The 14,347-nt window shown below is 35.7% G+C and overlaps 3 protein-coding genes across 3 annotated transcripts; 2 read left to right on the forward strand and 1 right to left on the reverse strand.

The window, feature by feature from the left end:
• Positions 1 to 334: 334 nt before the first annotated feature.
• Positions 335 to 1,687, reverse strand: LOC118491687 (alpha-ketoglutarate-dependent dioxygenase AlkB-like). The gene is made up of 3 exons (XM_035989660.1): positions 1,667 to 1,687; positions 691 to 1,062; positions 335 to 610 (listed from the first exon to the last, which is right to left on the reverse strand). Exons 1-3 carry the CDS (start codon positions 1,685 to 1,687, stop codon positions 335 to 337), a joined length of 669 nt encoding a protein of 222 aa, XP_035845553.1.
• Positions 1,688 to 8,165: 6,478 nt separating this feature from the next.
• On the forward strand, positions 8,166 to 10,912 carry LOC110922475 (protein NRT1/ PTR FAMILY 1.2). Its single transcript, XM_022166770.2, has 4 exons — positions 8,166 to 8,404; positions 8,512 to 8,729; positions 9,318 to 9,850; positions 9,943 to 10,912. Exons 1-4 carry the CDS (start codon positions 8,287 to 8,289, stop codon positions 10,799 to 10,801), a joined length of 1,728 nt encoding a protein of 575 aa, XP_022022462.1. The 5' UTR covers positions 8,166 to 8,286; the 3' UTR covers positions 10,802 to 10,912.
• A 247-nt stretch (positions 10,913 to 11,159) lies between these two features.
• On the forward strand, positions 11,160 to 14,126 carry LOC110921143 (protein NRT1/ PTR FAMILY 1.2). The gene is made up of 3 exons (XM_022165411.1): positions 11,160 to 11,423; positions 12,454 to 12,521; positions 13,604 to 14,126. The coding sequence occupies exons 1-3, from the start codon at positions 11,160 to 11,162 to the stop codon at positions 14,124 to 14,126; spliced, it is 855 nt and encodes a 284-aa protein (XP_022021103.1).
• Positions 14,127 to 14,347: the final 221 nt, after the last annotated feature.

The raw sequence follows: 14,347 nt of genomic DNA on the forward strand, positions 1-14,347 counted from the left end.
AAAATATTTAGACCCGAGTTTTGGGGCGTTACACGGTTGGAAATCTCAAGCTTCGCCACTGTTTCAGGAGTAGATTAGTTTGCCTTTAAAAAAATAATATGAACGATGAATAGAACCGCCTTTTACCTGGTCGTAATAGTCAACTTCGATATGTATGGTCTTCACATGCTATTAGAAACTACATAAGCTAAAGTAAGTGCATATTGAAACATAGGAAACATTTAGAATATCATTGAGACCACTTGGTACATTTTGTGATGAAAATCCAACAAAAATCCACAATCAAATCCAAATCTTAAAATCGACTTGAAACACTAAACGATCATGAAACCGGTCAATACATTCTAAAACTAAGATTTAAGCGGCCCAGACACATATTAGTTGCTTCCATAAGTGATGCTGGAGCAGTATCAGGAAGAATACTAGTAACACCATGTAATATTAATCTCGATTTCCCGCCATATATCAATACATCCCCTGATTCTAAAATCACTTTATCTGCTTCACCAACAGCTCGGGTTTCACCATATAAAAACTCCGCCGAGTCACCAATCGAAAATGACACAACTGGTAATCCTTTCTCCAAGCTCTTTTCACTTTCATCTTTGTCCTGAACAACATACCGACATAAATCTTGCAAATTCAAAGTTGAAAAAAAGATTTATCAGTGCAGAAAGAAGTTATTCTAACCCGATGAAGACCATGTCTATCAGTTTTTGTATAAAATTTGACGATGCATATATCGGGTGACATCGAAGGAACAACTTTACCTTCATCTGAACTAGGGCCAGCCCTGAGAATTCGTGTACTATCATTTTTTCCCCGAATAAACTCGTTTGAATCTTGTATTGCTTTTTTAACCATATCACTAAACTTTTCAGGAATTCCAGGAGGCTTAGAATTATCATATGGCCTTAACTCGGTGTACATGTGAGCGTCGGGATCCCAGTTTTTACCGAGACACATCATCTGTAAATGTAGTTTTCTTCCACTAATGTACCCAGGCTGGTAAAAACCACCGACACCGATCCCAAGGTCCCTACAAGTTTTTACAATAGTAATCTGAAAAAAAAAACAAAAAAAAATTAATGAGAAAAGTGCCTGGATAGTCCATGTGGTTTGCTCTGATTTCACCTTTAGTCCCTACATTTTCAAAATTACAGCTATAGTTCCTAACTTTGGCAAATTCGTTCTCGGATGATCCTTGACGTGGATAAGGGTTAGTTTTTTAGTTAAGTTAGTGTGAAATGACTATAGTGCCCTTAATAGAAAAGATATTAATTATTTAGTTTTAAAACAATGTGGATGAAGGCGGAGTGATCAGTGATGGGTGGTTTAGAGTGGGGAAGATGAAGCGGGTGCGGCGGTGGTGGTTGTGGCGGAGGGTGGTTATGGCAGTGGTGATGGTGATGGTGGTGGTGGCTTAGTGGTATGGCGGTGGTGGAGGTGGAGGTGGTTATGGTCCGTATCTAATTCAGATGGTTTGGTTGAGCAAGAATTATGAAGAAGAGGCGTGTTTGGATTGAGGAAGATGAATCTAAATTGTATGGAATGATGATGAAACAGTAGAGAAGAAACAAAGAGAAGCAGTGGAGAAGAAATAGAGAAAATGGTAAGGGTGGGGGTATTAAGGTCATTTCACATTCACTTAACCGAGAAAACTAACTTCATTCATGCCAGGGACCATCCGAGAACGAATTTGCCAAAGTTAGGGACTATAGCTGTAATTTTGAAAATGTAGGGACTAAAGGTGAAATCAGAGCAACCCACACGGGCACTTTTCTCAAAATCAATCAAATAAACATGTAAATATTAATCAGAGTAAAAAACCGTTTTCGTCCCTGAGGTTTGGTCAGTTTTGCGACTTTCGTTCAAAGGTTTGTTTTTCAGCATTTAGATCCAAAAGGTTTGAAATCTTGCCATTTTCATCCTGCTCGTTAGCTCCGTCCACTTTTTTTCCGTTAGGTCAGGGGCATTTCCCTCTTTTTTGTTAACTTAAATGGCAATTCAGTCATCTGAATACTTGTACATTATGCTAAATGCCCGTGCATAAAGTGAAAAAGACCAAATTACCTATGGGAACAGGTATGAAGACGTGGCATGTACACTAACGTATGTAAATATGGTTTTGATATGATATGGCTAAGTCTTCTAAGTAAGATTTTTAATGTACGTGCATGATATGGTGTAATATGGAAACCATAGCTAAACGTGATGAGACATGAATATCTATGTAGACTATTATGTAAGAGAATTTTACGCATTGATATTGAGTTTAGGATTTGCTTAATGGTTATGTGAGCATGTAAAACGTATGTAAGAGTTTGGGTAGGGAGGTATGCATGTTCATAGTAGGTCCTTCATACACGAAAGAGTTGGATTAGGTGTTTTGAACATGTGTTAGTACACCATACGTTTCAATGAATGAGATTCGTACGAAGATAAATATGGTGTTAATCTATATAAGAATTTATGATGCAAACCGAATTGTTTTTGATAATGTATCGAAGTGCAGGTATATTATTATAGGCTTTTCGAAGGTTAATCTTCGAGATGAAATGCTCGAATTCAGAAGGATAACTAGACGGAATCTACATGAGGATAAAACGCCATGTTATCCTTTAGCTATACACGATTATATAACGTCCCAAGTACTAATTATGTGAATGTATGTGGTGACTGCAGGTTGCACAGAATTACGGAACATGATTATCATGAGACGTAGGCGGTTGAAGATCAAGTCATAAACACGGATTGTACGGGAATGTGTGGTCATGTAGATAGTAAACTTATGATATAATTTATGTATTAAATGAAACGAAAAATGTAATTATCGTTAAGACTCACCATAGAAAGGATTTTCAGTTATGTTGGAATGTTTTAATAAAAGAAATTTTATGGTACGTTTTTCCGCTGCGCCTTTTCGGTTTAAGCATTTAGGGTCTTACAATTTGCGGGTTTAGGTTTAGTCGAAACGCTTTCGGGTTAGTTTTAGGTTGAACCTGCGAACCCGACCTGTTTAGCATCCATATCAATAAACCAACAATATACTTTACTTATTCTATATTCACATGTTTATAATTTGAAATATGTGACTGACTTAGGCCTATGGACCTTCTAACGGATTTCTCGTGTTTACAACACTATCTGACGTGGGAAGAAGAATAATTTAACATTGTCACCGAGACGACTCCGTACATGAGAAGTTATACATTGTTGATCAAGTCCAAGAACTAGTTCTACGAGTTTTTTACAAAACTTGAGGGTTATTTGTGCAACGCTAGATCGAAAAGACTTGGTCATTAGGAAACTAGGGTTGAGTTATAATACAAAACAAGTATAAGAAGCCATTATATAGTGACAAGTGTCTAAGAAGGAATCAAGTGTGAAGGGTAATTTTGTCAAATAAAATAAAAAAAAATTATGTACGTGCAAATCAGATGCTATTTCTCCCTCAATTTCAAATGTCCATATTTTATACATCATTTGTTTTTTTTAAATTATACCATAAAATCGAGTTTAAATATTTGTACATAAGTATAAATGTCCATAACTTTTTTTATTAATATAATGTAATAGGGTGGGGTTAGTGTAAAAATGGATGATTTTGTGAGAAGTGTAAGAAATGTTTTAAGCCCTTAGATCTTGTAGTTAATGATTGAGATCAAGAAGCACTTAAAATGTAATTATGTTGTAACTTTTTTTGACTAATTTAGCTAGATTAGAGGCAATAGTGTCTTTTTATATTGTATTTTTAAATAAAGAAACTGCCATCAACTTTAATGCACATGCAAGTTCCACCCATTTTTTTAAACGTCAATAACTTTTTATACGTAATGTTTTTTTTTTAAAATTACACCAATGAGCTTTTTTTATCTTTAATATGAGTACCATATTGTTATATTTATATAGATAAAAAAATTACGCATAGCATGATATGAAGAACATATCATGGAATGCAGCTTTAAAACAACATACGAAGAACATATACTGGAATGCAGGTTTAAAACACCATACGAAAAACATACGAAGAACACATACTGGACTGCAGGTTTAAAACACCATGAATGCAGGTTTAAAACACCATACGAAGAACATACGAAATGCAGGTTTAAAACACCATGAATGCAGGTTTAAAATACCTTACGAAGAACATACGAAGAACACATACTGGACTACAGGTTTAAAACACCATGAATGCAGGTTTATAACACCATACGAAGAACATACAAAGAACACATACTGGACTACAGGTTTAACACAACATGAATGTAGGTTGTGGTGTTTTCTGGAATTCGTATGGTATTTTATACAAACTGATGATTCAAAAAAATACGAACTGTAATTTTCTTCGATCTATATGAATCAGACGATATTTATAAAGTCTCTGAGTTGGTATACAAAACTGAATTCTTAAATACTTTGTAAAAAAATAAAATTATATCACTAACATAAAATAACTCATTAGAGTTTACAAAGTATATTTTATCAAATAATTGAACTTTGAAGTAATTTACATTATTGCCCTTTTTAATTAAACACATGTCAACACCATATTATTTTCTACACTTCTCACACTATAAACTTTTTTTTACAGGATCCTTAATCTAGTGTAATATAATGTAATGTAATTTAAATATTTTTAATCAATTTTAAAAGGATACATGAATTCATTTCAGATTTACGTATATAACTTTTTATTTGTACATTAAGTTTTTATATTTTAAAATCTCGTGTGTTGTACGGGAATGTGTGGTCATGTAGATAGTAAACTTATGATATAATTTATGTATTAAATGAAACGAAAAATGTAATTATCGTTAAGACTCACCATAGAAAGGATTTTCAGTTATGTTGGAATGTTTTAATAAAAGAAATTTTATGGTACGTTTTTCCGCTGCGCCTTTTCGGTTTAAGCATTTAGGGTCTTACAATTTGCGGGTTTAGGTTTAGTCGAAACGCTTTCGGGTTAGTTTTAGGTTGAACCTGCGAACCCGACCTGTTTAGCATCCATATCAATAAACCAACAATATACTTTACTTATTCTATATTCACATGTTTATAATTTGAAATATGTGACTGACTTAGGCCTATGGACCTTCTAACGGATTTCTCGTGTTTACAACACTATCTGACGTGGGAAGAAGAATAATTTAACATTGTCACCGAGACGACTCCGTACATGAGAAGTTATACATTGTTGATCAAGTCCAAGAACTAGTTCTACGAGTTTTTTACAAAACTTGAGGGTTATTTGTGCAACGCTAGATCGAAAAGACTTGGTCATTAGGAAACTAGGGTTGAGTTATAATACAAAACAAGTATAAGAAGCCATTATATAGTGACAAGTGTCTAAGAAGGAATCAAGTGTGAAGGGTAATTTTGTCAAATAAAATAAAAAAAGATTATGTACGTGCAAATCAGATGCTATTTCTCCCTCAATTTCAAATGTCCATATTTTATACATCATTTGTTTTTTTTAAATTATACCATAAAATCGAGTTTAAATATTTGTACATAAGTATAAATGTCCATAACTTTTTTTATTAATATAATGTAATAGGGTGGGGTTAGTGTAAAAATGGATGATTTTGTGAGAAGTGTAAGAAATGTTTTAAGCCCTTAGATCTTGTAGTTAATGATTGAGATCAAGAAGCACTTAAAATGTAATTATGTTGTAACTTTTTTTGACTAATTTAGCTAGATTAGAGGCAATAGTGTCTTTTTATATTGTATTTTTAAATAAAGAAACTGCCATCAACTTTAATGCACATGCAAGTTCCACCCATTTTTTTAAACGTCAATAACTTTTTATACGTAATGTTTTTTTTTTTAAATTACACCAATGAGCTTTTTTTATCTTTAATATGAGTACCATATTGTTATATTTATATAGATAAAAAAATTACGCATAGCATGATATGAAGAACATATCATGGAATGCAGCTTTAAAACAACATACGAAGAACATATACTGGAATGCAGGTTTAAAACACCATACGAAAAACATACGAAGAACACATACTGGACTGCAGGTTTAAAACACCATGAATGCAGGTTTAAAACACCATACGAAGAACATACGAAATGCAGGTTTAAAACACCATGAATGCAGGTTTAAAATACCTTACGAAGAACATACGAAGAACACATACTGGACTGCAGGTTTAAAACACCATGAATGCAGGTTTATAACACCATACGAAGAACATACAAAGAACACATACTGGACTACAGGTTTAACACAACATGAATGTAGGTTGTGGTGTTTTCTGGAATTCGTATGGTATTTTATACGAACTGATGATTCAAAAAAATACGAACTGTAATTTTCTTCGATCTATATGAATCAGACGATATTTATAAAGTCTCTGAGTTGGTATACAAAACTGAATTCTTAAATACTTTGTAAAAAAATAAAATTATATCACTAACATAAAATAACTCATTAGAGTTTACAAAGTATATTTTATCAAATAATTGAACTTTGAAGTAATTTACATTATTGCCCTTTTTAATTAAACACATGTCAACACCATATTATTTTCTACACTTCTCACACTATAAACTTTTTTTTACAGGATCCTTAATCTAGTGTAATATAATGTAATGTAATTTAAATATTTTTAATCAATTTTAAAAGGATACATGAATTCATTTCAGATTTACGTATATAACTTTTTATTTGTACATTAACTTTTTATCAGTATAAAATGAGATGATAAAAGATTGAAGGATGATGTTATACTTGTACTCTTTGTAGCCTGATATTGGATAAACGAAAATTGAAGGACATATTTAGTAGTTTGTAAATTTATCTATCATCAAAGAGTTTTTAAGCAGTCATATCATCACAAACATATAATTGTTTGAGTGATGATATTATACGTAGTCTTTCATTAAAATGGGATTCCTCAGATGTGTCTATTCACTTGAAACCAACCTAGATGTGACCTCTTAAGTCACATATATCTCACAAACAGTAGCGAAGCTTGAAAATTCCTAAAGGGGGGTCGGAAGTTACTGAACCTAAAAGTATATACCTATTTTTTTTTATAAAACCGAGGGGCGAAAACGTATATACATAAAAAAATCTATACAAAACGTACATACATAACACTACCAAGCGAAAAGTTCGGAGGAGAGGGGGGGGGGGGGTCAGGCACCTCCTCCGGCCCCTTCAATGGTTCGCCCCTGCTCACAGATGGATGAAGCAAAAGTAATTTGTTAAAGTGGTAGTCATGACTAAGAAATATGAGTTTTTCTTAAAGTTGTTACTTATATTATTCGGTTGATTTTCGGTATTAGTTTGATGAACCATGTTATATTTTCTACAAGTATTACTTCTTAATAGTACACTTTTAACTATTTATAAGACTATCTGTAATGGTTTAACGTCTTTAGCAACATCAATCCAATTGTGTGAAAAATTGTCCTGGCGGGGCATGACCGGGAGGGGGGGGGGGGATGATGATTTGCTATGGGACTACTCCTAGGTGTTGGGCATAACAAACACGCAAACACTTTTTTTTTAAAAGAAAATTCACCCAATCTTTTATTAACCATATCGATATCACAATCTTTTTCTTTATTTATTTTTATGTGAAACCATTACACACTTTAATTTTAATTAGAGAAAAAAAGTTAGTGAAACCATATCACCGAGTCTGTTTATTAACCCCTGTCTATGTGATAGTGACGTTACACTGACACTCAATTTTTCACTTTTTGATGAAACCATTATACGTGGTCTGAATTCTAAGATTAAAAGTTGTGCCTAAATTTGTGGATTCAAACATGTTCATACCAAGGATTTTGACACACTGTCGAACCCTTAGGTGTACAAGCCGTCACGTTACATAATTCAAACATTTCCAATTTACATTAAAACGTACATAAATTCATTTCATAAATAATGTGTTGCTAAACATACTCTCTCTCACAGATTAAAACGTACATAAATTCATTTCATAAATAATGTGTTGCTAAACATACTCTCTCTCACATATTTGACGGGCCTCTCACCCATTTGAAAAATAATATCAGTCTCACATGAAGAGTACATGACATTTAGCCAACTGATCACTATGCATTATTATTATATAATTATTTGGGTACACGTTGTGCTAGTGCAGGCCTCGTTTTGGCCATATATTAAACTTTATCAACCAATTTTATTATCACTTTACTTGGAATCCTCAGTCTCTCATTGTCACTTTCTACTAAAATTTCTTAAACAGAAAACAATAGTTTCCAAATTTCAATCAATCAAACCATCGATCCACCATGGACACACACTTGAATCAAGAGACATCGAGCATCGATGCCGAGTTACAATCGAAATTACTCCACGATGATCATCATATTCAAAAGGGTGGTCTTAGGACCATGCCCTTTATCATCGGTACATGAAGGGAGTTGCGGCGCAGCTTGTTGCCCGTTTTACCTGCCATTCTTATGTAATTTTTCCATCGTTATGGTTTTGGTTTAACGTTGTCTTTTATTTTGTAGTGAACGAAGCATTTGAGAGTATCGCGAGTCAAGGATTGACGATGAACATGATCTTTTATCTAATGGAAGTTTATCACATGGAAGCTGCAACCGGGACCAGCGTACTTTATGTCTGGTCCGCGCTTTCGAATGGTCTCTCCATCTTTGGGGGTTTCATATCCGACTCTTATTTGGGTCGGTTTCGGGTCATTGCCATCGGCTCTCTCTTTAGTCTTGTTGTAAGTCCAAATCAACCCATCTTCCTATTTTATCCTTAGTTTTAGAGGTCGGTATGGGTCGGTTTTAACCGAATCAAAAACCAAAAATTTGGTTTTTCGTTTTTCGATTTTGTCATTTAGACTTCAAGTTTTTGGGTTGAAAATATCATCATCGTCATACTCAGTAAATCACACCAATAGCAAAGCTAAGGTAGGGTCTGAGAAGGGTAAGATGTAGACAGCCTTACCAATACCCTGTAGTAACAGAGACTGCTTCCAGTGAAGACCCCCGGCTCGAAAATTGATTATTACACATTTTGGCCTAAATTTTTTGTTCTGTTAATGATTAATTGATTATTACACATTTTCGCCTAAATTTTTTGGGTTAGACCATTTGTTAATTTCTTCACTTTTAAACATAAAAAAATTATAAATCCAAAATTCAATAACAAACATTAAAAATTAAATGGTTTTTCGGTTTTCGGTTCATCATTTTGGTTTTTAGAAAAAATAAAACTGAAATCGAACCGTTGGTTTTTGTATGGTTCTGTTAATATGGTTTCGGTTCGGTTAAGTCGGTTAATTCTGTTAAAATTGTTGTTGCAACAGGGGGTGACTTTTCTCTGGTTGACATCCATTATTCCACAATTAACACCTTCATCATGCCAAGAACCCGGCACGGGTTGCAGCCCGCCAACACGGGCCCAGTTCGGTTTCCTTTACGCATCCTTTGGTATAATGTCTTTCGGGTCGGCCTGCATCAGACCCTGTTCCATAGCCTTTGGTGCTGACCAACTCAAACACCATAAAAACCAAAGGCTCATTGATAGCTACTTCAACTGGTATTATGCTTCTGCCACTATTTCCACTGCTATTGCTTCTACTGTTGTGGTCTACATTCAAGACCGGTTTGGTTGGCGGGTCGGGTTTGCGGTTCCAGTTTTGGCAATGTTTTGTTCTGTTCTCATGTTTTTACTCGGGTCACCTCTTTATGTCAAAGTCAAAGTCGACAAGAGCCCATTTTCGGGTTTGATTCAAGTCTTAATCGTTGCGTTTAGGAACCGTAAGATCCGTCTTCTTCCTGATGACTGCTATAACTATAGCAATGATATGGATCAAGTTGAGTTAACCGACAGTTTGAGGTTCGAAAATTACTCATTACATGACCTGTTATCTAACTTGTCTATTTTGTCACCTCTAATTTTTTTCGTTATTATCTAAATTTGTATTTTAGGTTTCTTAACAAAGCGTGTGTTGTTAGAGATGTGGACATTGGTTCTTCGGGCTCGAACCCGTGTGGTATCACCACAGTCGAAAATGTGGAATCCCTCAAATCCCTAATTCGGATAATACCTATTTGGTCATCGGGCATTCTACTATTCGTAAACGTGTTGCAAAAGTTCCCAACACTTGAAGCCGAAAAAATGAACCGAAAGATCACTTCAAGGTTCGAGATCCCGGCAGCATCTTTCAGCTTGTTCATGCTTTTGACAATCACAATATGGATCCCATTTTATGACCGTGTTATGGTCCCGTTTCTAGCCAAATTTACACACGAGCCACGTGGGCTCAACCTGAAAACCCGAATGGGAGTTGGGATAATATTGTCAATCATAACCATGGTAGTATCCGCAATCGTGGAAACCATAAGGCGTGATTTAGCAAACTCAAACACGACGGTTGTCATGTCAGCAATGTGGTTGGTCCCACAATTTGTATTGCTAGGTTTAACCGAAGCGTTTAATGCAATTGGACAATTGGAGTTTTATTATTCCGAGCTCCCAAATAGTATGTCGAGTTTAGCAATGGTTATGTTTATGGTGAGCATGGCGGTTGCTTCGCTTGTTGCAAGCCTTTTAACTAATATTGTGGACTCGGTTACTGGCCAAGGAGGTGGCGTAAGTTGGCTGTCGAGTGATATCGACGAGGGACACGTGGATTACTATTATTGGTTGCTTAGTTTCTTGACTTTGCTCAACTTTGTCTACTACTTAATTTGCTGTCGTGTTCATCACAATTTTTCTTCGTCGGAAAGTAGGTTGTCCCATGTCGTTGATAAAGAAAGATTTAATGGCATTGAAGGCAAACCTTGAGTTATAACTATAAATATCTACATATAATTTGTATGTTGGGTAAATAATAGTTGGGATCGTTATAAGTTATAGCGTTTATTTGGAGCTATAAACTTTTGTTGTTTATGTTTATTTTTCGGGATGTTTATCAAATAATCAGATACAGAAAACATAATTTTTGTGAATGAATATGAGGTTCACATACATGAATCTAACACGAGCTTGAGCATAGAGTTCGATTCAAATTAAAGCAAGTTCCCAAGTATTCCATACATCAAATGCATCGATCTTACAAAGAGTTCGTAAGATCGTTGTAATGAAAAATGAATAAAGATAACAAAAAATATAATAAAATAAATAATTATATATTATTGAAAAGATGTATAATATCATTAGGCGTGATTTAGCAAACTCAAACACGCCAGTTGATATGTCAGCAACGTGGTTGGTCCCACAATTTGTGTTACTAGGTTTAACCGAAGTGTTTAATGGAATTGGACAATTGGAGTTTTATTATTCTGAGCTCCCAAATAGTATGGCAAGTCTAGTGATGGTTATGTTTACGGTGAGCATGGCGGTTGCTTCGCTTGTTGCTAGCCTTTTAACTAATAGCGTAGACTCGGTTACTGGCCAAGGAGGTGACGTAAGTTGTCTCTCGAGTGATATTAACGCGGGCCACGTGGATTACTACTATTGGTTGCTTAGTTTCTTAAATTTGCTCAACTTTTTGTACTACTTGATCTGTTGTCGTATTCATCGGAGCTTTTCTTCATCGGAACGTAGGTTGTCCCACAGTGGCGGACCCAGAAATTTTTTTCCAATGGGGTCCAGTTTTTTCGATACTTGGATTTTTTACACCCAAAAGATAGAATTTTCGGGTCGGTCGTCGTTTGGGTCGGGTCGGGGTGATTTATTGAGCTTGGAACCTTTAAAAAAAGATAAATAAATAACAAAACAACACATGTCTAAGCACCAAGGCATAAATTGAGTAAAATTTCATTCATTTTAACATTTTAAAAGTGTATTTTAACAAAAAATCAGCTGGTATTAGACTTGAACCCATGACCTCTTTGTTAGCAAACAAGGGATTAACCACCACAACAGCTTTGCTTTTGATTCTATGGGGTCCAACTAAATATTTTTATGGGGTCCTTACAAAAATTAATATACCGAATCTGTTAATTTTTTAAAAAAGATTGGGGTCCGTAGACCCCGACCCACTCAATGTGGGTCCGCCCCTGTTGTCCCATGTTGTTGATATAGAGGGATAAGTTATAGCGTTTATTTGGAGCTATAAACTTTTGTATGTGTTTTTTTTATAGAAGTATCCTTAGTCTTATGTTTTTTTTTATTGATAAGTAATTTATTATTAAATAATCAGATAAAAAAATTAAATATTATGGTTTGTGTAGACTAGCGATGTATACATATCCAACAAGACAGACACGTTAGGAACTAATGCCGGATAACAAGTTAAGCATTTTTATGTGCTGCATTTTTTCCTTTTGTGTTGTTATTGTTGTTTTTGAGCCTATTTGTAACTAAACTTGTTTATAAAATAAAAAAAAACATGAAATCGTGCTAGTTATATAATTATATATATTGTTTACAAAACTAAAAAACATGAAATTGTGCTTATTACGGTGTTGATTACAGTATTATGCTGATTACAGGATGTGCTGACGGTGGTGGTGTGGGGCGTTACCGTCGGATGTACTAACGATGATGTTACCGTGCTGATGTTGATGATGTGTTGATTACGGTGTTGACGATGACGCTGATTACGGTGCTAATGATGATGCTGATTACGGTAGTGCAGTGCTGATTCGCTGAAGCTTCTGAGGTGTTTTTATTTTTGCGCTGGCCACAGAATCAACTTAAACAAATCTCTCCTCTTTGGTGTTGGTGTTGTATCTTTTGAAGTAAAAAGGGTGGCGGATTCTTTTTGCTGTAAAGCTGGAGAGATGTCGTTTACCCACCTCGGGACCTTAGTAGGTGCAAAGATGCATAAAATTGATAGTTGGAAAGCGGTGTTCGATATCTTCGAGTCTAGGCTCGCTTTGTGGAAAACCTCGGTTCTCTCCATTGGTGGTAGGTTAACCCTTATTAAGTCTGTCATCAAAAGTATTCCTAACTATTTCCTCACGCTTTTCAAAGCCCCGGTGGTAGATATAACACTGAATCCAATTCTTTTTCCGGTAACTGGTCTTGGTTGAGACCACTCGCTTCTGGGCTCGAGACTGAAGACCTGCACTCGTAGGAAGCTCTGCTGTCCGACAAGCTCTTATGCGAGTCTCTTGACAAATGGGAATGGACCGGTGGTAAGAACAAGGATTTTTCGGTTAAAGATGTTAAATCTTTTCTTAGAAGTGAGATCGATTATAGCGGGAACTTTATTTTTAAATGGTCTAAGTGGGTGCCAAAGAAGTGTAACATCTTAATTTGGAGAGCCGAGATGGGAAGGATCGCGACGACCGACGCCCTTATTAAAAGGAACTGCTTCAATGGCGACTCGTTATGTCCCCTATGCGAAGACGGTGAGGAGTCGGCTACTCATCTCTTTTGCTCGTGCATTGTTGCCTCAAATATTTGGTGTATGATTAGTCGTTGGTGCAAGATCAGTCCAATTTTTGCTTTCTCTATCCAAGACCTGCTCCTTATTCATGAACATGCTGGCTTGAACAAGGCTGCAAGCGAAGCCCTCCATGGTATTATCATCGTTGCATGCTGGTGTATCTGGTCGGCTTGAACAAGACCGTTATCTAACTTGTCTATTTTGTCACCTCTAATTTTTTTTCGTTATTATCTAAATTTGTATTTTAGGTTTCTTAACAAAGCGTGTGTTGTTAGAGATGTGGACATTGGTTCTTCGGGCTCGAACCCATGTGGTATCACCACAGTCGAAAATGTGGAATCCCTCAAATCCCTAATTCGGATAATACCTATTTGGTCATCGGGCATTCTACTATTTGTAAACGTGTTGCAAAAGTTCCCAACACTTGAAGCCGAAAAAATGAACCGAAAGATCACTTCAAGGTTCGAGATCCCGGCAGCATCTTTCAGCTTGTTCATGCTTTTGACAATCACAATATCGATCCCGTTTTATGACCATGTTATGGTCCCGTTTCTAGCAAAATTTACACACGAACCACGTGGGCTCAACCTGAAAACCCGAATGGGAGTTGGGATAATATTGTCAATCATAACCATGGTAGTATCCGCAATCGTGGAAACCATAAGGCGTGATTTAGCAAACTCAAGCACGACGGTTGTCATGTCAGAAATGTGGTTGGTCCCACAGTTTGTATTACTAGGTTTAACCGAAGCGTTTAATGCAATTGGATAATTGAAGTTTTGTTATTCCGAGCTCCCAAATAGTATGTCGAGTTTGGCAATGGTTATGTTTATGGTGAGCATGGCGGTTGCTTCGCTTGTTGCAAGCCTTTTAACTAATATTGTGGACTCGGTTACTGGCCAAGGAGGTGGCGTAAGTTGGCTGTCGAGTGATATTGACGAGGGACACGTGGATTACTATTATTGGTTGCTTAGTTTCTTGACTTTGCTCAA

Source organism: Helianthus annuus, chromosome 1 (genome assembly GCF_002127325.2).
Source record: "Helianthus annuus cultivar XRQ/B chromosome 1, HanXRQr2.0-SUNRISE, whole genome shotgun sequence".
NCBI lineage: Eukaryota > Viridiplantae > Streptophyta > Magnoliopsida > Asterales > Asteraceae > Helianthus > Helianthus annuus.

What these genes read in the sequence shown, in the direction of transcription:
- LOC110921143 (XM_022165411.1), top strand. Translation starts at nt 11,160, where the DNA reads ATGTATAATATCATTAGGCGTGATTTAGCAAACTCAAACACGCCAGTT. An exon ending in TTACTGGCCAAGGAGGTGAC is followed by an intron (nt 11,424 to 12,453) that starts GTAAGTTGTCTC and finishes TGCTGATTACAG; the next exon opens with GATGTGCTGACGGTGGTGGT. An exon ending in GATGATGTTACCGTGCTGAT is followed by an intron (nt 12,522 to 13,603) that starts GTTGATGATGTG and finishes TTTGTATTTTAG; the next exon opens with GTTTCTTAACAAAGCGTGTG.
- LOC110922475 (XM_022166770.2), top strand. Translation starts at nt 8,287, where the DNA reads ATGGACACACACTTGAATCAAGAGACATCGAGCATCGATGCCGAGTTA. An exon ending in GCTCTCTCTTTAGTCTTGTT is followed by an intron (nt 8,730 to 9,317) that starts GTAAGTCCAAAT and finishes TTGTTGCAACAG; the next exon opens with GGGGTGACTTTTCTCTGGTT. An exon ending in GAGTTAACCGACAGTTTGAG is followed by an intron (nt 9,851 to 9,942) that starts GTTCGAAAATTA and finishes TTTGTATTTTAG; the next exon opens with GTTTCTTAACAAAGCGTGTG.
- LOC118491687 (XM_035989660.1), bottom strand. Translation starts at nt 1,687, where the DNA reads ATGGTCCCTGGCATGAATGAA. An exon ending in TGGTCCCTGGCATGAATGAA is followed by an intron (nt 1,063 to 1,666) that starts GTTAGTTTTCTC and finishes TTTTTTTTTCAG; the next exon opens with ATTACTATTGTAAAAACTTG. An exon ending in ATAGACATGGTCTTCATCGG is followed by an intron (nt 611 to 690) that starts GTTAGAATAACT and finishes TATGTTGTTCAG; the next exon opens with GACAAAGATGAAAGTGAAAA.